Source organism: Cordyceps javanica, chromosome 1, assembly GCF_051103115.1.
Source record: "Cordyceps javanica chromosome 1, complete sequence".
Lineage (NCBI taxonomy): Eukaryota > Fungi > Ascomycota > Sordariomycetes > Hypocreales > Cordycipitaceae > Cordyceps > Cordyceps javanica.
In genome coordinates, this window is record NC_139295.1 from 6,993,113 (window position 1) to 7,017,267 (window position 24,155).

At 53.5% G+C, this 24,155-nt stretch overlaps 8 protein-coding genes across 8 annotated transcripts; 7 read left to right on the top strand and 1 right to left on the bottom strand.

Annotated features, from left to right (window-relative positions):
* Positions 1-380: 380 nt before the first annotated feature.
* Positions 381-1,112, top strand: V2A60_002134 (actin-related protein 2/3 complex subunit 4 family protein; the record flags this gene model as incomplete). The annotated part of the gene is made up of 5 exons (XM_083253486.1): positions 381-383; positions 448-774; positions 839-964; positions 1,012-1,056; positions 1,104-1,112. The coding sequence occupies 5 exons, from the start codon at positions 381-383 to the stop codon at positions 1,110-1,112; spliced, it is 510 nt and encodes a 169-aa protein (XP_083109612.1).
* Positions 1,113-1,841: 729 nt separating this feature from the next.
* Positions 1,842-2,256, top strand: V2A60_002135 (uncharacterized protein; the record flags this gene model as incomplete). Its single annotated transcript, XM_083253487.1, has 2 exons — positions 1,842-2,081; positions 2,131-2,256. The coding sequence occupies 2 exons, from the start codon at positions 1,842-1,844 to the stop codon at positions 2,254-2,256; spliced, it is 366 nt and encodes a 121-aa protein (XP_083109613.1).
* A 138-nt stretch (positions 2,257-2,394) lies between these two features.
* On the top strand, positions 2,395-4,039 carry V2A60_002136 (RNA-binding protein; the record flags this gene model as incomplete). The annotated part of the gene is made up of 4 exons (XM_083253488.1): positions 2,395-2,781; positions 2,855-3,271; positions 3,348-3,734; positions 3,800-4,039. 4 exons carry the CDS (start codon positions 2,395-2,397, stop codon positions 4,037-4,039), a joined length of 1,431 nt encoding a protein of 476 aa, XP_083109614.1.
* A 1,591-nt stretch (positions 4,040-5,630) lies between these two features.
* Positions 5,631-5,963, top strand: V2A60_002137 (RlpA-like double-psi beta-barrel domain-containing protein; the record flags this gene model as incomplete). Its single annotated transcript, XM_083253489.1, has 1 exon — positions 5,631-5,963. One exon carries the CDS (start codon positions 5,631-5,633, stop codon positions 5,961-5,963), a length of 333 nt encoding a protein of 110 aa, XP_083109615.1.
* A 1,419-nt stretch (positions 5,964-7,382) lies between these two features.
* Positions 7,383-8,554, top strand: V2A60_002138 (CRAL-TRIO domain-containing protein; the record flags this gene model as incomplete). Its single annotated transcript, XM_083253490.1, has 2 exons — positions 7,383-7,804; positions 7,864-8,554. 2 exons carry the CDS (start codon positions 7,383-7,385, stop codon positions 8,552-8,554), a joined length of 1,113 nt encoding a protein of 370 aa, XP_083109616.1.
* Positions 8,555-13,021: 4,467 nt separating this feature from the next.
* V2A60_002139 (uncharacterized protein) lies at positions 13,022-15,686 on the top strand (the record flags this gene model as incomplete). The annotated part of the gene is made up of 3 exons (XM_083253491.1): positions 13,022-14,255; positions 14,321-14,700; positions 14,757-15,686. The coding sequence occupies 3 exons, from the start codon at positions 13,022-13,024 to the stop codon at positions 15,684-15,686; spliced, it is 2,544 nt and encodes an 847-aa protein (XP_083109617.1).
* Positions 15,687-18,623: 2,937 nt separating this feature from the next.
* V2A60_002140 (uncharacterized protein) lies at positions 18,624-19,729 on the bottom strand (the record flags this gene model as incomplete). Its single annotated transcript, XM_083253492.1, has 2 exons — positions 18,624-19,280; positions 19,424-19,729. 2 exons carry the CDS (start codon positions 19,727-19,729, stop codon positions 18,624-18,626), a joined length of 963 nt encoding a protein of 320 aa, XP_083109618.1.
* A 2,739-nt stretch (positions 19,730-22,468) lies between these two features.
* Positions 22,469-24,013, top strand: V2A60_002141 (palmitoyltransferase PFA5; the record flags this gene model as incomplete). The annotated part of the gene is made up of 3 exons (XM_083253493.1): positions 22,469-22,583; positions 22,701-23,177; positions 23,247-24,013. 3 exons carry the CDS (start codon positions 22,469-22,471, stop codon positions 24,011-24,013), a joined length of 1,359 nt encoding a protein of 452 aa, XP_083109619.1.
* Positions 24,014-24,155: the final 142 nt, after the last annotated feature.

Genomic DNA, 24,155 nt, shown 5'->3' on the forward strand with positions numbered 1-24,155 from the left:
GGTTTGCTTGCGCTGCATTACTCTACATCCTTCGGTAGAAGAAATTATGGTATTTTTATCTCCTTTCTTCATCTGATACTTCAACCCGATTCATTGCTCCCCCGGCAGCTCTTATAGCTCCCTGACCCTGCTTCAGCAGTTGTTCACCACGATTCAGTGGAGTGTCTGGCGGTGAATGCGCCACAGGCCCATCTGCACGCGCCACATGCCTTCACGTGACACATACGTCGTTCTGTTGCTCAGCCCCACCTGCAGACGTCAGGTCAAGCTCCAATACGTGAACCCCGCCGTCGTAGCCAGCCAGCAATAGTGACGCTGGACAACGCAACAAGCAGCACCACGACGATAAACGCCCGGCTGCGGCGTCCCTTGTTCTAGCCATGGTGAGTATGCGCCGGCAAATTTGCCATTTAATTCTTTCGTGGGCTAATGATTGGCGGGTGCCAGTCTCAATCACTCCGCCCTTACCTACAGTGCGTGCGCAGCAGCTTGACGGCCGCCTTGACGCTCTCCAACTTTGCCTCGCAGACGGCCGAGCGACACAATGTTCCCGAGATCGAGGCCCAATCCTCGCCCGAGGTGCTCCTGACGCCGCTGACGATTGCGCGCAACGAAAACGAGCGCGTCCTCATCGAGCCCAGCATCAACTCCATAAGAATAAGCATCAAGATTAAGCAAGCCGACGAGATCGAGCACATCCTTGTACACAAATTTACACGATTCCTTACGCAAAGAGCCGAGTCCTTTTTTATCCTGAGAAGAAAGCCGATCAAGGTATCTATGCCGCCCCGGCCGATCATCCCGGCGCTGTCAAGACTGCCAGCTGACTGGCATCTAGGGCTATGACATTTCCTTCTTAATAACAAACTTCCATACGGATGAGATGTTGAAGCACAAGCTTGTCGACTTCATTATTCAATTTATGGAGGATGTCGACAAGGAGATTTCCGAGATGAAGCTCTTTGTATGTGTTGGAGTCCAGACATGAGAGGCTTAGCTAACAACTAGCAGCTGAACGCCAGAGCGCGTTTCGTAGCAGAGTCCTTCCTAACACCGGTATGTACTACTCGAGTCTGTCGAGACTTTTTGCTAATGCCATCCAGTTTAATTGAGGCGACACAAAAATGATTTTCAGCGTAGGAAAATTGTACGGTCGAGTCATGGGTGCAAGGGGTTGGGCCAGCCCATGTCAGTTTTAGGCGCATATGGCTACGAATCACGTAGTAAATGTCACAATTTACAATAGCCAGCATTGTGCGATATCGGTGGCCAAGGCTCTACCGAGGATAGAAAATTTGAAAGTGAAAAAAATAGCATTGTCCTTCCTCGACAATGGAGCCGGACTCTCGGGATCCGCTACATTTTGGCCAAGGCCAGCGAAGTCGGCGGCTGTCCTCACATCACTGGCAAACGGAGATCAGCTTCACATCATGCACCTCCTCCAACAGTGCCGCCCGGCTATCGCACACACACGTCCACGTTGGCGTAGCTACAAATATAAACTCTTTGTCTTTCGCTCCTTTGTTTCATCTTCATCGTTCTCCTCTCCTAGCCATTCCCTCAGGTGCTCTCTCCTACCCTGTCACATGGGCTTGCATCGACGCCGTTCATTCGACGTTTGTTATCCCGCAAACCAGCTACTCTCAACGACTCCTCATCTTCACTGTCCGTTTATCTGATATCTCGTGGCTTGGGCTACTATTCTGCCTCTTTTTCCTTCCTTTCTTCTTCTTCTTCTTCATCATCATCGTTTCTAAGGGCGCACTGGACGTCCTCGAGTCCTTTGTTCCCTCAATCTTGTGGTCCAAATTCATTCATGACTGCTACACTAGCGCCTGAGAATGAACAATCAAAGCCAATCGCTCCTCAAACTCTTCTCTTCGGACTCGGAAGTCTCCCAGATGAGTTTTGATTCTTCGCTATCCTCATCTCCCAACGCTAGCACTGCCTACATGTCCTCAAGCATGCTGTCGGGTGCCGACTCCGGCTCCTCGTCTATCGTTTTGCAAAGCAAGCTTAATCCCGAGTCTGCCGTCTGGACTCCCTCTAGCTGGGGGGATTTTTCCCCTACCATCTCCAAGGTAAGCGTCATGACTGCCTTGCCTCTTCATGCTACTAACTTGTTAAAAGGGCGCAAACACTACTCAAACAGACTCTGACCTTTCTACGAGTCTCAGCTCCAGTGATGATTTCGCCCACGAGCTCCTTTCTCAAGCTATCGCGCAAGGCTCTGTCTCTTCGATCGGAACGCCATAGAATGGCACTCCGGCCAAGAGCCACCATAATGAGCCTCGCAGCATTGATCAGTTGTGTCCCAGCTACACAGTCATCACATCGCCCGTGCTATCGCACCCACGGCACCACGTTCGAGACAGAAGCGCCATTGTCAGTCCGATGCCGACTTCTGGTCGCATGACGGAGCCTAGAAACTATGCTCCGCGCACGTCCGGCCGCCCCATGTCCAGCGAGCCACCCCCCAAGTTCAATTTAGAGCTGCCCACAGTGTCCCAGCACGTTAAGGAGATGCTGCCATCTCCCGAGGCATTCGATCATCAGCTCGGCCTCCTGGTCCAACAGAGTTTGCCTGCCCCGCAGAGTCTTACCGTGTATCAACCGCCTGTTGGCGCCTACGATGGACGCTCTGAGAAGCTTAAGGCGCTGACCAACCCGGCTTGGGGGGACACCAATCTTGCCATGGTGCTTGACCCGAGCAATATGCCATTTGTCGAGGCAGCCAAGCAGGCCACAGCTAAAAATCACGGCGTCGTCCGCCTTGGAAACGTATGTACGCCGGAGAAGCAGAGAAAACCAGCAACACATCTTTTGTCACCTTGAATTCAACTGACCGTTGCAGATCCCCTTTGCCACCAAGCGTTCCGAGGTAATTGCGTTTCTCGGCCGCAACTCCAAGATCCTAAATGACGCCGAAGAGCCCGTTCACATCATCATGGAGAAGGTTACCAGCAAGACCATGGACGCTTACGTCGAGTTTGTGACTCTCGAGGATGCCATGCGCGCTGTAGACAAGTACACGCAGAACCAGCTCTCAGGCCGGCCAACGCGTCTTGGCGACCGTCCTGTGGACCTACAGCTCTCGAGCCAGGCCAATCTCATGAAGGATCTGTTTCCCGTCGCGGCTGGTGTCGTCTGGAAGGGCGTGACGCCCGAGATCCAGCCATTCAAGCCCACCGAGCCGTGGTCTAACTTCAAGGGCTTTATCTCTGCCGAGGAGATGGTTATGCTTGTAAAGCACGTCGAGGTTCCTCATCGTGTATGTTTTCGCCCCTTTGCCAGTCGCCGTTGTCTTTCCTCCCTTTCAGTAATAACCTCGAAATACTTCTTTCTAGTCCCCATTCTCCAAGGAGTGCCCACAGCGCCCTTACGAGTGCCTCATCAGCACGCTGCGCAAGTTTCCTTGGTACATGACCGACTGCATCACGGTCGGCCAGCGCAGCGCCATGTTTCAGGCGACGTGCGACCTACTGCGGTTGCTGCTCAAAAGCCTCGACAAAAACGATGATCCCGTAAACCTCAACAAGCAACTTCTCCGCCGCGTGACCAAGGCCGCCATGGAATGTCCCGGGTTCACGACCATAATGAAGGACGACGTAGCCTGGATCGTGGGCATGTCCGAAGGGGAGCAGCGCATCTACGGCCAGCCGCGGTTCGCGAACAGCTGGCGTCACCAGTATGCCCTCGTCCCCAAGCCCGGTATGCCGCTGGACGTTGTCGAGGTAAGTATTTTTTGTCCCTTTCCCCCCTTTTTGCCGGAATGTATAGCCAACAACAGTGTTTTCAGTGGTATATTGCTGCCATTCGAGAGCAGACGATGCGCGATGTGTTTGCACGCCCCCCAGTCGAGCGTCGTAGCATTCAGGACAAGGCTCTGGCTACTGACGGGTACTGGGGTTACTTCTGGGCCGAACTTGACCACCCTACAGGTGCTGGCTTTGATGCCATGACGCTGGCACATGTTGCACAGGTCGAGTTTGCGGTGATTGAGGCCATTCTTGCTCGGTCTTTCAGTCGCGTCATGTGATTCTATTTCTTTGTTACGCAACTTGGGAAACTTTTGTGGTCATCAGAGTCTTTCTTTCTAGCTGTTCGCTCATTCTGGAGGAAGTTCTTTTTTCCGATGATTTATTTTTGAATCAGGTGTTCTGGGGAATAACTCTTCAAACTTGGTCTTTTTGGGAGCCTTTTTTTTGGCTGGACTGGACAATTTGCACCTGGGGAATCTGGGAACACGGGCAACATTGGGGACAAAATGCAAGAAAAAGGTACAAGGCGAAATTTGGTTTAGTATAGTTTCTTTTCGTCGGTATTCTTCTTATCAAAATGACTGGACTTACCCGGTCCATCTGCATGATTGTGGTTTGTGTATAAATGTAGTTCGTCGCAAACCAGAGGCCAGGCCTGGTAACACAGGGAGCAGCAGAATCAAGACAATAGGGCATACTTGCAATTAAATTGACTGATTTCGACAACGTACTCTTTATACAAACAATCAGAGTTACTGATGGGTTTTTTCTCATAGCATTTCGAAAGTAGGGCTGGGTGGCATTTGGCCTGTGCTGGGCAATAGGGTAGCGCTGTTAAAGGGCCAACGGCAAAGAGGATATGCCTCATCTCAAGAGAAACATGTACCTAGCAGTATTAAACCAGTTTCAGATGAATGTTACATGGAAATGAAGCCGTAAGCCTGTTCCTTCATGGTTGCCTAGCTTGAACCCGATGTGCTTGGCAGCGTAGGTCAGGGCCAACGCTGTCCATTGAAGACACGTCAAGCGCGGCAGACTGTTACTATGATGTGGTGAGGATGATTGAAGACAGAAACAAGGCAAAGTTTTCGGGAAAAAGATACCATCGAGGAATATCTACAGTGTTTTCAACAATATTTCCTTGCGATTCACTATGGTACAAATTATTATGAGGTACCGGACCTGGCTGAGGGAGGTAGTGGGTAGGTCAGCGGAACTCGGTCTGCTCCCACAGTGACGATCCCGGCCGGGAGGGGATCCTTTGAGATGGCACGGATAGTGAGATGGCACCTAATTGCTAGAAACATCGTCAGAGTATTCTGACACAGTGATTGTCGCGGTCAAAGGTCCGAGAATTGCGGCGGTGATGACAAGAGAACATGGAGCAAGTATCCCACGCCTACAGTGTGTTGCTGACTAGCGCTAACTAGTTGTGGTCTGAATAAAGACGACATGCGAATCCTCGTCTGGGATAAGATGTGTGGTCGGGCTGAATCGATACCGGAAACAATGAAAGCCAGCGATGAAGTTCGCAGCTAGTATCCTATATCCGTAGCACCAAGTGCCAATTCCTGGTGATGGCGTGACCGCTTCTGGTAAAGTCACGTCGCATTGCGCTTTTTGGCTGGGCCACAGCGGCAAGTCGAGGATGACAGTGAGACCGAGGTTCTCGTATTTCAGTTGTAGACCAGAGTTGGAAGCTGAGTAAAGGCGGGAAGAAACAAGCGAGATTTTGTTTTTGCAAAAGTATATAAGAAGTCGTCGCCGTCACATCGAGACACGCACCATTTCTTCATCAGCAGCAAGCCTCATCAACATTGCCTTCATAGTACGCTCCAAAGTTCCAAGCAATCCAAGTCTCCTCCCGAGATGAAATTCACCGTCCTGGCCACCACGGTCATGGCCGCCGTCGCCCATGCCGGCCACGCCACCTACTACGAGCCCAATGGACATGCCGGCGCCTGCGGCTGGGGCATCGGCAACGACGCCTGGGCTGTTGCCCTGCCTCCACACGCTTGGAATAATGGCGCGCATTGCGGCAAGGGCATCAAGATCAAACACAACGGCAAGGTGCTTGACGGCTACATTGCCGATCTCTGTGCCGGGGGATGCGCCCCCGACCAGGTTGATCTGACCCGCGGCTTCTTCCAGCAGTTTGCGCCGCTCTCCAGGGGCAAGATTGTTGTCGACTGGTGGTACTAGATTACTCGCCGTTGGAGTACCCTTGGCGGTCGAAACTTTCTGGCCTGCATATCACAATGTGATTGATGAAGTGCGCTAATCGGGTCAAGTCTGGCTCGGTTCGCGATGAATGGTAGATTTCTTAAAATACGGCTCACAGCACTTGTTGAATATATCTCGTTTTGCCATACTGAATCGATGGCGAATGTGATTATCTTGAATGCTGAATTCAGGTTTTGAGAGTGATGATTCTACTTCCTCATCTTTACCCGAGGAGCTGTAATTAGCGAAAGCTAGACTTGGATGAATGATTAGATGCGCATTCTGCCAGCAAGGTACTAAGATACCTAGGTACCTGAGAGTTCGGGCTTGGGCAAACGGCGAGGACGCTGGGCCTTTCACAGGATCGCAGTCCACGTTTCAATGCAAAACCCTCCCAATAGATTTTGCCTGAAAGACGGATTAGATACTCTGTAGGGCACGAATGAAAAGTGACAGAGTCCCAATACCAATGAATGGATCATGGGTGACCATAATGGATCCTGAATGGTGGCGTTGGGCGATGCTGGAGCAAGATTAACTCGAGTCTTTTTTTATTGGGCCCGCGCCAGCTGGCAAGATTGATGGCCTGTCGAAAGACGTTGCAGTATCGGTCCTCAGAACGGGTCTTGTACCTGGAAGTACCCTCTTTTAGGCGTGGTGAAAGCCTGTGCCGTACCTGCGTGCCCCTGAGGACCCCACTAGAGCTCTGAAGGCTTGGGCCAACACTCTCAACGTGGCTGCAGCACCGGCATCTGTTCAGGGCGCTGCCGGACCCACTAGACTCTGTTTGTGCCTATACCCACCAGGAGGTACCTACTTACCTTGTTAGTACCATACCAACGTACCTGCAGAGTACCTTTCACCTAGTCGCCCAGCACCTCGATCAACTTCAGGTAGGTTATCCGTACGTATCTCAACATTGAGAAGCAGACCCTTACTACCTAGGTACCTCCCACTACTTACCTGCCTAGCAACGTGCGTGGCAGTCATTTATTTATTTGCCTGCACTCCTCAACATCCTGAAACGTTTGCGATTTCTCCCTTGTTTGCAATCAGAATTTTCTTTTCCTCGTATTTTCTAGCTTCTACTATTGTTAAGCTGGAACAAATCCAATAGCTCGACTCTTCTTCTTCCATCCGTTTCGCCCGCCGACCTTTCCAGCCAAGCCAATCTCCTCGTCCATCAGATAACAGTCACAAACGACAGCCTGGCTCCACCGTCTTGAACAAAGTCCCAGTTCCTAATAAGCTAGCGCCCTCTCTATTTCTTCGATTCGCTAGCTCTTCTCCTTCAACTCGGACTTGTTCGGAGCATAGCACCCCCATCGCAAGCTTGCAAAGCCATTTCGTTATCCTATCCTCCTCTCATCAACCAAGCCCACACGATACCCATTCGAAATGTCTGCCGAAGCTGCTCCCGTGGCTACCACCACAACAACAGCCGAGGCGCCCAAGACGCCTCTCGCCAAACTCACGGCTCGCCTCGCCGAAATCACCACCAGGGCCGACTACAATGAGATGTGGGGTGTCGAGCTGAACGGATCGTCAGACAACATCCCCAGCCAGGTCGTCCTGCAAAAGTTCCTGCGCGCCAATAGCAACGATGCCGAGGCCGCCGAGAAGCAGCTCGCCTCGGCCCTCGAGTGGCGCAAGAAGATGCAGCCCGCCAACCTCGTCCAGCAGCACTTTGATAAGAGCAAGTTTGCCGATCTTGGCTACGTCACGGTCCACAAGGACGACGCAGGCAAGGAGACGGTCATCACCTGGAACATATACGGTGCCGTCAAGGACAACAAGGCCACCTTTGGCAACGTTGAAGAGTAAGTGGACGCACACCCTACAGTGGACTGGCAGTGCATGCTTGGTTAACACCAACTAGATTTATCAAGTGGCGTGCTGCTCTCATGGAACTCAGCGTTCAGAAGCTCAAGCTCAACGAGGTCAAGGAGCTCATCCCCGAGGGTGGTGAGGACCCCTACCAGATGATCCAGACGCACGATTACCTCAACGTTAGCTTCTTCCGCATGGACCCCGCCGTCAAGGCTGCCAGCAAGGAGACTATCCAAACATTCTCCATGGCCTATCCCGAGCTCCTCGCCCACAAGTACTTTGTCAACGTGCCCTTCATCATGGGCTGGATGTTTGGCGCCATGAAACTCTTCCTCGCCCCGGCCACTCTGCGCAAGTTCCACCCAATGACCTCGGGTACTTCACTGGCCGCGGAGCTTCCCGCCATTGCCGCTACGCTCCCCAGCGAGTATGGCGGTAAGGGCCCCAGCGTCAAGGAGACTGGCCAGCAGCTGGCGTTTGCGGATGCCGCTCCGGCAGCCGCTTCCGAGGCTAGCAAGCCCGAGTCGGCCAAGGTCGAGGAGCCTACCACCACTGCTGCGGCCCCCGCACCGACTGCCGAGGACAAGCCCATCGCCGTGTCTGCTCCCGACGCGGCGGAGAAGGCGGAGGACAAAACGGAGGCTGCCGAAAAGCCTGTAGAGGCCGCCCCGGCCCCGGTCCCGGCTGTCGTCCCCGAGGCTGTTGCTGAACCCGTTGCTGAGAAGACAACTGCTGCCTAAATTCGATCAAAGAAGAATATGATGGTGAATATATCTCGGAGATTGTCGCGGAAAATGAGCCAATTACAAATGATACCTCGATTAGATTACTGTTAGATGCTGCACAGCTTTGTGTGATTTAGTTGCAATAATACCCGTGTTTACGTTTCGCGACCCAGAACGCGCCCCAGCCAGCAAGCGGCTGATAAAAATTTCGCTGACTGTTTCAGCTTGCCAGCATTCGGCCTTACTACTACACAGACCCCCCCGGGCTGATCAAAGCATGTATACTTTGGCGATGACGGGTTTTTGTTTTCGCCTCTTTCCGCGCTTCATAAAGCGGGAGCAGTGACGAGATGTGAGGTTTACCGTTTCGCATCGTCATGCGGACCAGTCGGCGTACCCATCTGAAAAACCGCCGACTGCGAAGCTTGCGCATAGCTAGCTAGGGTCATTTAAAGCATGTGAGACTTGGGAACGGACTGAGAGAATCGATGGGTAGAATACGCAGCAGGTACAATATTTGGAGATGTAAAAGTTAAAAAAGTTCTTGTTAGGAAGACTAGGAGCATGATTCTTACCGCCGCCGCCATGGCAGCCTCGAGGCGGCACAGTAACTGTACGGCGCTGTGGCGTGGAAATGAGTTATGCTGTGTGCCGCTCCTGTTTTAGCACCTCTACTACTTAGAGCAGTCGCGGTGCGATAGTGTTGTGAGTAAGGAAGTTGCGCTTTGGTTTAAGAAAGTTGACTTGATCTCCATCATCTTGAGCGCTTCTGACTTGCGGGCTGATCGTGATACGGCCTGCTGCTGCGCAGGACGCTCCGTGTTGCTTGTGCAGCGAGGTCGCAAGTAGGCAAAACCGAGTGGAAAATACTTTCGTCCGCTTTCACGCTCCGCCAGTAAGATTGCGCCCCCCCCCCCCCCCCGGGCGGATCGCTCGATGTAATGTTGCCATCTGATATTGTTTGACGAGAGGGGGCCAACCCTCGTCACTGAGCCAATTTTGATAGACATGACAGCAATCTATTTGGCAGCCCCCCGCCCACTGCCTCATACAAAAAAAGCCGAAGCTGTCTTAAAGCATTCGCATGTTGTAGTAGATAGTTCCGTTGTTTGCTTCTCAGCAGCATTACTCACTAGCGCCCAGAATTCATCATTCTGTACTGGCTATAGACACTCATGCTGGGCACTGTTTGGAACGTTGTCGCTATATGAGGTGTGGCGTCTTTTTCCGTTCTTGTTTACAGAAGGCTGTGGAGCAGGGTCAAGTATTATGGCTTTCGACAAGGGCCATTTATTCGTTGGCTGCGTGGTCGTTGGCACGCATCCGTAGTCGAAGAACTGGGACGAGACGTCACCAAAGCCAAGTGGCTGCGTAACTGGGCCAAAATACGACGCCGACGAGCCTCTACTTTACCAGTACACAGGACAGTGCGTCATACAGTGAGCACTACGCGCTCAGCTGGGCATACGCCGTTTGCCCGCGGTGCAGGAGGTCAGCCTTGGATGAACTATGAATAACGATTCTTATTTTTCTCTTTTTTTTGGGAGGGGGTAATAAAGTTTGATGAACATTTGTAGACATTAAAATTGACATAGTTTCTACATAATAGTCAAAGCAATCTCGTTGACTGTAGCACAAATGCATTGTTGCAACTTGCGGATGAGATGGACGGGGGTCAAGGGGAAGAGCGCGGTACCATGTACAGCCTGCTGCGAGCATGCCACTTCATGACACAGGATATCTGCCAAGGTGAGTACCGTTGGTGGCATGCAAGACAGAACTTTCGGCGTTTCTGAGGAATAATGATGAAGGACAATTGAGATGCGGCGCGGGCGTCTCTAAAGGCCAAAACGAACAATGTGTTCGACGTGTCGGTCACTCCTCAAGAAGGCTTCGAAATAGGACAGTTCTGAGTCTTGGAAGAAATGGAGCGCTACTGTAGGCCGGTGGCGCGTGCCATCAAGAACGGTTGAAAATGTTGGTGACACTGGCCATGGTCCCAGCCCCCCGGGGGGGGGGGGGGGGGGGGGGGGGGGCGGCTGCCCGTGTCCGGGGAGGCTTTATTAGTTATTGGTTGGTTGTAAGCGCCTTGGTGACGCTGGGCTGTCCAACGTGATGTTGGTGCCGGAGCTCCATCGAGCCCCAGGGCGGGCGCGATGGCTTTGGCGTCGCTTTGTGTTTTGCGTGATGCTGTCAAGACACAACCCCCTCTTCCCTGCTCCCTTCCCCAGCCGTCGAGCGGTTCGGGATGGTTTCGGGCGGAGCCAGGTTTAGGCCCGGGCGCGAGTCATCACAACACGGCAAGATATGCGGCCGGGTGGTTTTCCGGACAACGGCAAGGCCACGCAGAGACGGCTCCCCCCAAAAAAGCACGAGAGAAGCATCACGGCTAATGGCCGCGTCTGATCTTCCCGTTGAGGCCCATTTTTAGGCGAGTGTTGAGGGTCGTGGTGGTCGTCGTCGATGGACCAGCTGTCCAGCGGCTGAACTAGCAAAGCCACAGCGCAAAAGGGGGGTTCACGGCAATTTCAAAAAACCAGGTGAGAATTTAACAGTGTCTAGCTTCGCCGTGGGATAATTTTTGGTATCGCCAACGGTGCAGGCGGTATATGGTGCGCGAGTTCCAGGTCGGATAGCCGGGCTTGATGAGCTCACGTGGTGAGGCGCAATGACAGGCACACTACATTGAGGGACATGTTTCGTTATCTTGTTAAAGAATAAAAAAAAATGGGAGCGTCTAGACGAGTTTACCTCGACATGAGAGCATCGCGAAAAAAAAAAGATGTGCGAGTGGCGGAGGTGGTTAGTGTTGATATATACCATGTCGGTCCTTGATGCGACGAAACTAGGCAATGAGAAGCTTCTGCGAATCAGGTCAAGACGAAAGATGATTACAGGTGATTATGGGGGCCACAACTCGGCGGACAAGACACATCGAGCCGTGACGAGACGAAAAAAAGGGCCGTCCGGAACGCCCTGCCAGACGCGGGCTGGGCTGTGGCATGGGCAACTGGGAGACACGAGGTTCTGGTCAAGACGGAGCCTTTGCTTGTTTCGAGTGTCGCTCAGAACGAATTGCACAAGAAGGGAAGAGGCTACCTAGCAAAGAGACGAAAAAAAAAAAGAGTACAAGGTACGGATACAGAGTACGACAAGAAGGATGCCAAGGGGGCCGAAATGGTAAATCAGCCGGCCCGCTCCCTCTTGTTGTCTTGTTTTTTTTTGGCGCCTTGTGTGAGTATGTGCTGGCTCTCTCTCTCTCTCTTGTAATCCCTACACTTGTTGTGCCATTCTTGAACTAGACAACGTTCATATCGCAACGGCCATCTCGTCACGACGTTTGCGCGCGAGAAAACCATCAAATCTCTCAGGCGACCAGAGAGAGAAAGACATTTTCTTCTCATCGGACGATTTCTTGTCTTTTTTTTTCTTCTTGTTCAACTTGTGAATTCTGCTTGATCGGTCAGTCTCTGGCATCGACATCTCCCGCCTCTCCACCTTACGCGTCCAACGCGCAGAAAGAGAGAGAGAGGAAGAGAGACAGAGCGAGCGAGAGAGAAAGAGAGAAAGAGAGAGAATAGCTGAACCTGGCTCCCGTCCATTGCCTCCTCCCTCCCCCCCGGCAGATCACACGAGCAAGAGTCCATCGCATTTTCTACTCCAACGCGCAGCAATTACCGCTGAGCAAACGGATCTCCGGGGACGACTCGTTTGCCAGCGAAATAGAAGCAAAGCTTAAAGACGTCAAGGCGGCGCGTGCCTCGGACCAAGCCAACCTGCCTTGCCTTGCCTGCTTTGCCTTGCCTTGCCTGCCTTGCCTGCCTCGCCCGCTAATGAAAGTCGGATACGGAATCTCTAGTGCCATTTTCATTTGACTCGCCGCCCTTGTCTTGGACCTCCCGTGGGCTGCGTTGCTTATTACTGGTAGTCGACGGTAAAACTAGTGGTGCGACGCCAATCAGCGAGAAATCCCATCCCGCACGGCTCCTCCGTCTGGCCCCGTCGCCTCGTCTCTCGCCTTCGCCGTTTCCACACCAAAAACGCCAACTCTCCTTCTTCCCTTTCCCGCAAAGCGCGCCCCCCCCGGTCACCTCGTCGTGGGCAGCACTCCTTTAACGTCTACTGCAATTTATCTCATCACGCTCTTTTCCCTCTTTTCCTTCGTTTCGAACCATTTTAGCAGCGCCTTACCCCCAAACCGCAATCTTTGGGGCTGCTGCTCAGTCTCCGCCCCGGTACGAGGCTCGACGTGTTCTATGCGACGCGGTTCGCTGTCGTGCTTCGCCCATTTATCACGCTCCTTGTCGCGCCGCCCCGTGCCCACCGCGCGCGCACCCACGCCTCCATACTACTACTTACTATACACACGCCTATAATTCCGACTCCCATCATTTTCCCTCCTTTCTTCACATCCTGTCGCCTGCCATGTTACCACTCTGGCTTCCATCCGAGTCGAGTGGCACTAGCAGCCTCGCCGATATAATGTCCAATGTCGCGTCGTCCAGCTCCACGCCGCCCACCACCGTCGCCGACAGCGACAGCCTGCATTCCGATGCCTCCAAACACGATGTTGCCGCCTTCGCCGAGCCGATGCTCGCTGCCTCGCAGACCGACTCCGAACTTGTACCCGAGCCTGTCCCGGAAGCCGAAACTACGCTCAAGCTTGAGCCTGTCGTCGAGCCTGTCGTTGAGCTGGCTGTTGAGCCCTCTGCTGAGGCGGCCGTCGAGCTCGTCGAGCCTGTCGAGTCCGTCATCGCGCCTGCGTCTGCGTCTGCGTCTGCGCCCGTCGCCGCCACCGTTGTCGCCGCCGTAGAGCTCTCTCCGAAGCGATCTCGTCGTGCTTGCGCCGCCGCGCCCGTCTACAACCTCTCCAAGCTGAGTGGCACCGACGGCCATGGAAAACGTCGCGCCAATGGCGATGAGGTCGCTGACCGCCGACGTCGCACCATTTCCGGCGACACCCTCATCAACGATGGCATGTCGACTCGCAGCTCCATCTCAACCAGAGCGAAGTCTCGTGGTGGCAAAGATGCAATTGACGCGCTCGATCTTGGCTGGACGCCCTCGGACCTCAACTCGCCTCGCACCACCCGTCGCCTTGGCCACGACTCCCCTCGTTCGCGTCGTCTCACCTCTCGCGCCAGCGGCAGTGTCGGTACCGCTGTATCGTCTTTTGGCTCTCGCCTGTCCAAGATTGGCAAGCGTGGAAGCAAGGCCGTTGCGGGCTCGATGGGCCGACTCTCTCGCGAGCTCTTGCGCCTGCGCGACACCAATGAATTCTCTCACATTGATGACCGCCCGGTTGTGCATACCGTTTGGGCCAATGGCAAGTATGTCGACCCCAATGCACCGCCGCCTTCTCCGCGCCAGAAGAAGAGCAAGGCCGCCGACCGTGAATCCGAAGAGGAAAAGACCGAGGAGCCCGTCACCGAAATCAAGCCTCGTGGACCCAAGAAGTTTCTGGCCAAGGGCCTTTATGCGGGTCAAGATGCGCCCATCGATGCCAGGTCTTGTCTGACGCCCGCTGAGAGGAAGAAACTTGCCAATATCAAGGAACTCGACTATGGTCGACGCGTCAATAGAGTTATGCCTGCACCCATTTATACCGGCCTGCGCTTGTTGCTGCAGGGTCGCGACTTCAAGCTGCCATTCCAGACTTGCAACCCGCTGCCTCCTGGCCAACCGAAGCCCGACGAATGGAAGAAAATGACCAAGAGTGCGCCTCCCTCAAAAATCCCTCAAAAACGTTGTAGTGCGTCGTAATTTGCTAACCGCGCATAGATCGCTTCATTGGAGACTCCAAGGATTACTGGCGCAAGTCGCCGCACTACCAAGACTACTCCAAGTGCGTTTGCAAACCGGAAGATGGCTGTGGCGACAATTGCCAGAACCGAATCATGCTGTACGAATGTAACGATATCAACTGCAATGCCGGAAAAGAGACATGTACCAATAGAGCATTTGCCACACTCACCGCGCGACGTGCCAAGGGAGGCAAGTACCGTGTCGGCGTCGAAGTCATCAAGACATCCGACCGTGGCTATGGCGTGCGAAGCAACCGATGCTTCCGCCCGCACCAGATAATTATGGAGTACGCTGGCGAAATCATTACGGAAGAGGAATGCGAACGTCGCATGAACAACGAGTACAAGAAGAACGAGGTAAGCTGTTCTGAAGTGAAGCTGGAGCATGAAAGATGTGCTAAAACAAGCCCTAGTGCTACTATTTGATGAGCTTTGACCAAAACATGATCATCGATGCCACCACTGGCAGCATCGCCCGATTTGTCAACCACAGCTGCAATCCAAACTGCCGCATGATCAAATGGATCGTCTCGGGACAGCCGAGAATGGCTCTGTTTGCGGGTGACAAGCCCATCATGACCGGAGACGAGCTGACGTACGACTACAACTTTGACCCTTTTTCTGCCAAGAATGTTCAGAAATGTCTCTGCGGTTCCGAAAACTGCCGCGGAGTTCTCGGCCCACGCCCGCGTGAAGTAAAGCCCCCAAAGGCCGACCTGAAGAAGGCCGTCAAGGGCACGATCAAGGCTGGGAAGCGCAAACTCAAGGAGATGCTCGGGGACGAGGCGGCTGGCAGCGACAAGGCCAAGAAGCGAAAGATTCAGCCAGCTACCGGCGTCAAACGTTCGCTATCGAGCGCAAGCATGAAGGCGGCCAAGGGTGCTGCGACCGCCATCAAGAAGGGCGTCTCCAGCATGTCGTTGGCGAAGAAGAATTCTGCCAAAACGACACCGGTCAAACGACGGGCGAGCACGGGCGACCTCTTGAAGAAGGCAACAACGAACAAGCTGATCAAGCGTCGGCCCGTCGCAGGCAAGCCGGGCACAAAGCATGCCTCCTCGCGCTCGTCTAGCCTTACCATGGTCGGCACCAGTGACGAAAATGTGCGCGCCGGCAAAACAACGACGCCAAAAAAATCAACTCCCAGCAAGGCCTCAGCCAAGGGTACTCCCAAGGGTACACCAAAGGCCACGCCCAAGAGCCGAGCATCCAGTATCAGCGGCACTCCTCAGAGCAAAACGACGCCAAAGGGAAAAGTGACGCCAAAGACGGCCCATCGTCGCCTCAGCGGCAAGCCTAGGCAGGTTGCCAAGCCGACAATCAAGCTTGTTGAGGATTGCTAAGCGCGGCAAAGCCGTTGCCGATGGTTGACTCAGCGGCCGTGGCACAGCAAAAACACGCACTAGTAGTGTCTGCTGTGCAGGCCATGTAGGGAATTATTCAGATGTATAAGGAATCTGGAGCATTTATCACGATGTCACTCTCAATACACGCGACGAGAGGAAAGGGGAAAGGGGAGAGAGGCAAGAAGGGAGGAGGGCGTCCGACTTTATCATTTTGGTCTGTATTGTTTTCTTCTTGTCAATGCGGAATACGGGGATTAATTATTTATTTGTCTTTTTTTTCTTCTTGATCTTTTTCTCATCATTTGCTTTTTGGGGGGGAGGGATCGGGGAGTTTTGGAGAATGTTATTCGCGATACTTCAACATGCATAACTTTTTTTGAAGGGGAGGAGGGTGTAGGCTTGAGAGACCTTGGTCACTTTAGCCCGACTCTCTTTTCTCATCGGGTATGTTTCTCATTTTCTTCTGCAATTCAACCACGTTGCTTCTACGCTAGTTCTTTCTTTGATGTGTGTGTGGTGGTGTGTGTGTATGTGTATGAGTGCATGCTGCTTGTTCCGGATTCCTCTGCATGTTTGTCACAACCAGGCGGGCGTTGTTTGAGGAACCCTTTTGGCTTTTTTTTTATGTGAAGTAGTCCAAACTGGGCGCTCGCTAGCCATATTTATCATGCAGCAGCATCAGGCAGCAGCAACACAAGCAGCTTGCAGGGGTGACACACCTGCCCTCGCCATCCCCTGCCTGTTGGGAAGGCACAAGATGTTGCTTGCGTGCTTCTCTGAACCTCGTCTTCTTCTTCGTCCCGTGTGTCACTGCTCACCCCATCATCACCGGAACGCCGGAGCGGTATACGCGGGATGTGAGCATCAAGAGAGCAGGCATAATGGCATCGGGAAGGAGAAGGGGGCGCGGGACGGGTTACAGGCGACGTCTTCTTCCCGGGGAAGCGGACGAAGGAAGCCGATGAACCTTGTTGCACTTTTTCGTCTTTTTTTTTTTTTTTTTTGCGTGTCTCTTTGGTCGTCTTTGCCCCGTGCCACTACTTACCCGAGAGACAATGCTCAGTGAGTACTGATAGTGATAGTTGCAACGCCCGTTATGCATATGTAGGCAAGGAGGGGTAACAAGGGGAGCAAGAGGTGGCCATGCAGAGAACCCACACACACACACACACATATACACATGTATATGCATGCAGAAAGACACACAACATGACACACTCGCGCAAAGTAAAGACTATTCGGACGAGCTCAGCCGTTGGGAGGGCGCGATGGGAAATGGACGGGGAAGGGGAGAGGAACAAACATGCCAGCGTCCTGTAGCAGCCGCAGGACGAAAGAGGTGATCGTCGTGCAAGGGACAAGTGTTTGACGCGGAAATGGACACAGGGCTCTTTTCTCCGAAGAAGAAGATTCCGCTTGTTGCGACCAGAAAGCTGCAATGGTTTCTTTCGATCGTTATTGCAGCAGCAGCAGCAGCAGCAGCAAAGGAGGGGCTGGGGGAACAATCCTCTCATGCAGTGGTCTTATTGGTGGGTAGAGAGCCGCGACAAGAACGGGTGTGACGAGGCGTGCATGAGAGGCTTTTTTTTTTTTTTCCTTCACTTTCTCCCCGATCATCGAGGCGCAAGGCGGAACGGTTTGTAGTCGGACAAGGTTGTCTTTTGTAGGACAATGTCTCGAAGGTGCGCGCCCGTCCTGTCGGGTCGGGGAGGCGTTGTACAGCATTTTTGCTTTTTTTTTCTTCGTTGTGCGTGCGTGTGCGCGCGTGGGTGTGTCTTGAAGCCATATTTTTTTTCTTATTTCTTGTTTGTCTCGGCGTAGTCGACAGGATGTATGCGAGAAAATCGGGGTGCCTTTTTTTCCCTTGCGTCCAGTTATGTGGCCTTTTCCTTGTTTTTAACACTCCTTTCTCACTTCCTTTTTGAACGAGAATGACCTCTTGCGAGACAAAAGAAGAAACTAAATCAACGAGTTGCCGGGCTCGCTGTTATACCACCCCTTGCTTCTTCCGCACACACACCGCGGTGCAAAACCTCCGAGCCCGGGAATGATGATGACGGGGGCAAAAGTGATGCCGACGTTGGCAAAAAACGGCCTATTTACTTACAGAAGGGGAGATTTGGTCAGTTACACAAGAGAAAAGCGGGCGTAAGAGCAGCAATTCTATTTCCCTTCAAGGGGGAGCCGGCAGGCATCTAAACGGAGCGCGACACATGAGTGGAGGCAAGACTGGCACTTTTCTCATATGCATGGGATCGAGGTGACACATGAGCTCCATCAGGCCAAAAATGTGTACATGCCATTCTTGCATGGGCAAGTTACACGTCATAAATGATAATGCCAAGTAGAAAAGAAGAAGAAAAGGGAGGGGAACAATGAGCGACAGTTGTCAAAGGTGCGGAAAAGCGAGCGTCTATTGAGCATCTCAAACCTCTTGATAAGCTGCGACAAGTGAGTTATACGTCCAGGGCCTGCAAAGATTCCTTCAAGAACTTGTAGAAGAAAAAAAGGTACACAATAATGTAACATCAGCAAACAAAATGCTCTAAACATTTTGACAGGTATAGAAAGCCAAATTTGTGTCATTCATTCGGAGGTCTCGTAAAGCCCATTGCATAAATATTGCTGGACACAAAATCCTGCATGTACATCTAACAAGCAAAACTCTCCAAGAGTTTTGACCATTGTAGAAGACAAAAAAAAGAGGTTTTGTGTCGTATCCTGAGCACATGCCGTTTCCGAGGTGCCTCGTTTCGGCATGTTCCTGTGACTGGTTTCTTTTTTTCTTTCTGGTCTTTTCCTCCATCTCTCTCCTTCTTCCGCTTGCGTAAATAAATCATTGCGAGAGAGAGCTCTTGCCAAGCATACAGCGAATCGCGTAGAAGCAGAATATTTGAAAAAAAAAAAAAAGAAAACGCCAGGATACGGCTTTCTTCACTCCGGCGCCGCCCGAGACGGCTGGCGCGCAGTTGTTGTCTCCTTCCAGGTCGCCCCAAAGACGGCGTAGAAGTGGGCGCAGAGATAGTAGGCGACAAAGGCGAGCATGGGGTCGACGCGGACGCAGACGACGGGGTGGCGGGCGACGCCCAGGGCGCGGGCGACGCTGGCGGCGCCGGCGGCGAAGAAGCGCGCCAGCGCAATCGTGCAGACCGGGGTGCCTCGCCGGGCCGTGGCGGGCTCGCCGCGCAGCGGCTGCCGAAGCATGTCGTAGATGGGCGGGATGATGGCGGGGGCCGCGCGGGCGGCCGCGACGGAGCGGGCGATGCAGTTGAGTGTCTCTTGGCCGCCGGGGCGGGTGCCGGAGCGGGTGCTGCCCGTGCCCGAGCTAGTGCCCGTGCTAGTGCCGGTATCGCACGGCGGCCAGGCCCGCAACCGCGACCTGTTAAACCGCGGCCGCGTGAAGAAGAAGGTGCCCAGCGCGGGGCGTCCGTCACGGCCGGGACGAAACGTCACGACGCAGTGCTGGACGGGCGACGGGCGGCCGTACGGCTCGTGACGCATGCGACGACGCGTGCCCGAGGCGACGGGGCATCGACGGATGGGGTGGCTTCGGCGGCAGCGGCTGCTCGTGGAGGGTTGCTCGCAGGCGCACTGTTCTTGTGTAAGTGGTGTTTTTTGGTCTCGAGGTTAGTGCTCGGCTCGGCAAGGTGACAAGGGAAAAGGGGGTTGGCTGGTTGGCTGGTTGGTTGGTTGGTGGTGGTGGTAAGATGGATGATGGAGGGCGGCCGACTTACACCGGGGTTGGGGGCGTGGCTGGGGAGATGCTCTGCTTCCACGCAGCGCAGGAGGTGAGCGCCAAAGAAGGCGGTGCAGCCGTCGCAGATCTCGTGCGCGCACTGGACGCACACGGCCACCGAGACGTCGTTGCAGCGAAAGGTGCCGCAGCCGCAGTGGTGGCAGGTCCAGAAGTACCGGACCAGCGTCCCCGGCGGCACCGGCCTCTCTTGGTCCTGGCTGGCCTTTTCGGAAGCAGAAGCGGGAGTGGGCGGACTAAAGGGTAAGAGGTCGTGGAAAGTCTTGTCAGGGGATCGGGGAGGCATATTGCGCTGGTGACGGAGAAGGATGAAGCATGTATAGAATTCGGGATCCCACACGTAAAGAAATAGCAATGGTTAGGAAGAGAAATGGGAAGGGTGAGTGTGTAGGGAGCTAACAAGGTTGAAAGAAGAGAAGGCTGGAAGAAAGTCTAGAAGCAAGATGAAGAAACAAAAGTTGTGCAGAGCTCTGGAATGTTAACGAGAGACTCAGAGGTGAAAAGAAAAAAAAAGGTCAGGCTGAAGTGAAGAGGAAAATGTCCAACTGAACAGATACGCAGGACAAGGCGAGAGGGGGCGGCGGCAAGAGGGAATAATACGGGTAGATATATACCAGTACGAAACCTCGGAGCAGGTCGTCAAGAATCGGGCTGTATATGAATGCCAAAAAGGGAGAGGTGCATCAGGTGCATCAGGTTGCGTGGAGACGGCAAAGTGGCTGCATCCATTCTGGCCGGCCTTTGCGGAACGGCTGCCGAGGAGAGGAGGAGGAGGAGGAGGAGGAGAAGAAAGAAAATACAAGGAATAGGAAGGGGGAGAATGCCGAGTTGCGTAGCCCAGTCCGTCTCTGTCGGCCTGCATACACACAATCCAATTCTGTGAACCGGGAAGAGGAGAGGGGGAGGGGGGAGTGTGACTGTGAGAAGAGATGAGAGATGAGAGATGAGAGATGACAACAACATCCCCCAAGTCCAGGTGAGGTCAAGTTTTCTGATATGTCGTTTTTTTTTTACCCCCTCCGGGTGGCTTTTGCTTGCCATCTTCTCCATTTGCGATACATGGTCCGGGATTGCGCAGATGATGCCTGTGGGGGTGCTGTTGGTTGTACAAGACAAAGGTTTTTTTTTCCCGGGTATTCGTTTTCATTTTTTTCTCTAGTTCTATGATATGATAGCAACAAACCTAGGGCTGCTTTCTCTCTCTGTCTTTTTCTTTTCTTTTTTTTTCTTTTTGGGCACGGCAAGTCGGCCTTGTCCCCGTCTGTCTCTCCCTCTACTTGGCCGTACCCGAAACGTTACACAGGCACTAGATAGAAGAGAGAAAGAGAGACAATGCAACCTGGTTGCAGAGTTTGATGCACGATCTTTGAGGGAAAGAGGCCCGGGGGGGGGGGGGTGAGAGGGGCGCTGGAGGAATGGCTGATGCGGCTTGTCACTCTGTTTCTGCATTGGCTCGCTTTTGGCCTGCGTCAAATCAATACACCAGCGAACCTTTTGGGTCCGGTGACTGCACAGTGTCAACAAGGTTGATTTTACGTGACCTATGATCTGGTGACGAGGCTTGATCATGCGCGTTGCGCTGCCAATGTCCGGATGTGAGATGGGAGAGATTCGTCGTCGTGGAATTGACTTTGGTCATCTGGCTTTCGTGCCACTTGAAAAAGTCTCAAAGACGGCGGGAAAAAAGAAAAGCCAAGACTTCAATTCGTTTACTAGCGCCGTGTAACGCTGCGATTGTTTTTTTGACACGGGGACAAGTCTCGGCTGTATATCCCCGGCTGGGTCTGTCCCCCAATCTCCGTCGACAAGCCAGTACCCGAACCGTTGTACATGGGTGCTTCGTACTCGGATCCTTGCTTGTAATTAGTACCGTCGAAACTGGAGCTTCCTTTTTGCCCATCTGCCCGGTTTTCCGGCGTGGCTGCGTATGGTGGCGTGTGGCGCCGTGATGGAGGAAACCGTGAGGAACACGACCGTGCGCACCAAAGAGTGGAAGCAGGTTCCGAGTGATCGTGTAAGACTTGTTTTCCTCTGCAGTTTCAACGCCAATACCACGGGATGAAGAAAAGGATGGCGTGCAGACGGGTATTGGCATACGCATGAGTTTGCTGTCTTGGGAGGGCGGGGGGGGCGTATTCAGATGCACACTCGAGATCTGCAGCCTCGATTGGAGCATCGCGACAATGAAACGACAATCGTTTGGAATAGCTGTACTGCCTGCCAATTCAATTAAACGGGTGAACAAAAAGGTCGCGTTTCCATGCCAAGCTCACTTTTCCTCATGCATAAGAGAACGCCGGGCGAGAAACTGCAGCGAGAGGCTACAGCTGCCAAATGGAGGCTTTGCAACAACTTTGAAAAGAAAAAACGCCTAGAAAGTAGAAATATTGTATTATTTATGGCCGTTGATTATGTGACCTTTGCAAGCAAATAAACATGAATAAATCAACAAATCAATAGATAATAAATGACTCGATCCAATCACCTGCAGGCGAAATTGGTCGAGACAAAATCTATGCCGTATGACTTATACGATGCCTCAATTGGCCAGAGCCGCGACAAAGCACTTTGGAAGCAGTAACGCGATATATCCATCAACACGAAAAGCTGCACCATGATTCATCAAAAATAAATTTCATCTGCAGTCAACCTGGCCCTTGACCGCATTAAGCGACTAGCCTTGCACCAAACGCGCGATCGGCCCACCAAAGGTTACTTGAGCCGCATCTTGGCCATTGCTGGCTGGGTCGCTGACGTATTTGCAGTGGCTGGTCCGCTACACAGCCGCTTGCTACACTCAATCAAACAACCCCCCCCCCCCTTTCGGCATCATCAGCATCGCGTCGGAGGAACAGGGCATCGTGCGCCGGTCGCATATACTACCTCGCCATCACAGTCGGGAACTTTTCCCCCAACGATACAGTTCTTTGCGTGCGCATGTAGCCTCCCTCTGCGAACTCCCCAGCGACGAGAGCCCTCCCGACCCCCGAATCGCCCGGCGCAGACGGCCGCGACCGATGCCGTCATGGCCAGCCCGGCAAGCAATCGAGTGTCGACTCGCTTGGCCATTCGCCTTATTCCAATCTTCATCCTGTGTGCCTTTGTAGTAGCGACGTACATCTACGTCGGCCGTATATGTGGTGCGTTGACGTCGCGGCGCCCGGCGCGTCTTTCCAACTCCAAGTCCCTTTTTTGTTTATTTTTGTTGTTTTTTTTCCATGTTTTTTTGTTCGCGTACTTACCATGACGCTTTGCAGTGCAATACTATATCCGCGCACAAGGCCGCACCGGCTTCGGTGCCGGAATGATTGTCTTGTACTTTATCATATTCTTCCTCATGATTGCGGCGTACCTCCGAACCTTTATCACCGTCATCCGTGATCCGGGCCTGGTGCCGCTCATCAACGGACAAGCCGACGATGCCAACGAGAAACAACAACAGCAGCAGCAGCCGCCGCCGCCCTCGAGGCGACGACGCAGACGGAGACGCGGAGAGGAGCCCGACGTCGAGGCGCAGACCTGGACACCAATCGATATGAACCCGGACAGCCCCGGGTTGGAAAACTTCTATAGCAAGGACGTGTTCGTCTGCGAGGCCGACGGCCGTCCAAAGTGGTGCTCGGGCTGTCGCCAGTGGAAGCCCGACCGTGCTCACCACTCCAGCGAAATCGGGCGTTGCGTGCGAAAGATGGATCATCTGTGTCCTTGGGTCGGCGGAATGGTATCGGAAACCTGTGAGTCGGAAGCGGCTGCGTAACGACGCCCGCAAAAAAAAAAAATACTGACACGTCATTTTGCGCCAGCATTCAACTTTTTCTCCCAATTTACATTCTACTGCGCATTGTACTGCTCTCTCACGCTCGCCATCACGGGGTACACGCTTAGCCAGCAGTCGGGCCAACGTTCGTCCCCCGACGGCTGGGTCGTCGCAGGCGTGGTCCTCTCGGCCTTTTTCCTGCTCTTCAGCGCCGGCATGGCGCTGACCTCGCTGCGCTACATCCTCACCAACTTGACAAACATTGACATGTTCTCCCGCACGCGCATATCGTACCTCGCCGTCCGCATACCGCTCGAGGCACCCCCCTCGCAGTACTATGCAACCATTGTCTACCCGCTGGAGCCGTCCAGCCTCGTCCAGCCGCCACAACTACCGCCACAACTACCTCCTCCTTCTGCCACTGGTGCCACTGATGCTGATGCTGCTGCCGCTGCCGCTGCCGCTGCGGGCGCTGACGCACCAGCTGCCACCACCCCTGTCGGGCCCGTGTCTGCGGTGCCGACGGCCGTCGCAAGCCGCGACGTGCGGGCGCAGCGCAAATTTGCCATCCTCCGGGTAGAGTCGCGCGAGAACCCCTGGGATCTGGGCTTCGCCCGCAACTGGGTTTCCGTCATGGGCCACTCGCCCTTGGAGTGGCTGCTCCCCATCAGACACTCGCCCTGCTGCGACCACGACAGCATGGAGAGCGACTATCCTACGGGAGACAGCTTGTATGACGTAAAGAGACGTCATCACTTTACCGAATGTGAAATTGTTGATCCTCCGCAGCCAAAGGAGCGTGTTGCTGTTTGAGTTGTGTAAGTCAACCGGGTGGTCAGATCTTGGTAATGTAGCATAGCAGGCGTACTTTTTTGGATAGAAAAACAGTCATACTTTGTATTACTTGGTTTAGAATTTAGTTGGAGAGTTTAATAATTCGAGAGGTATCTGGGCC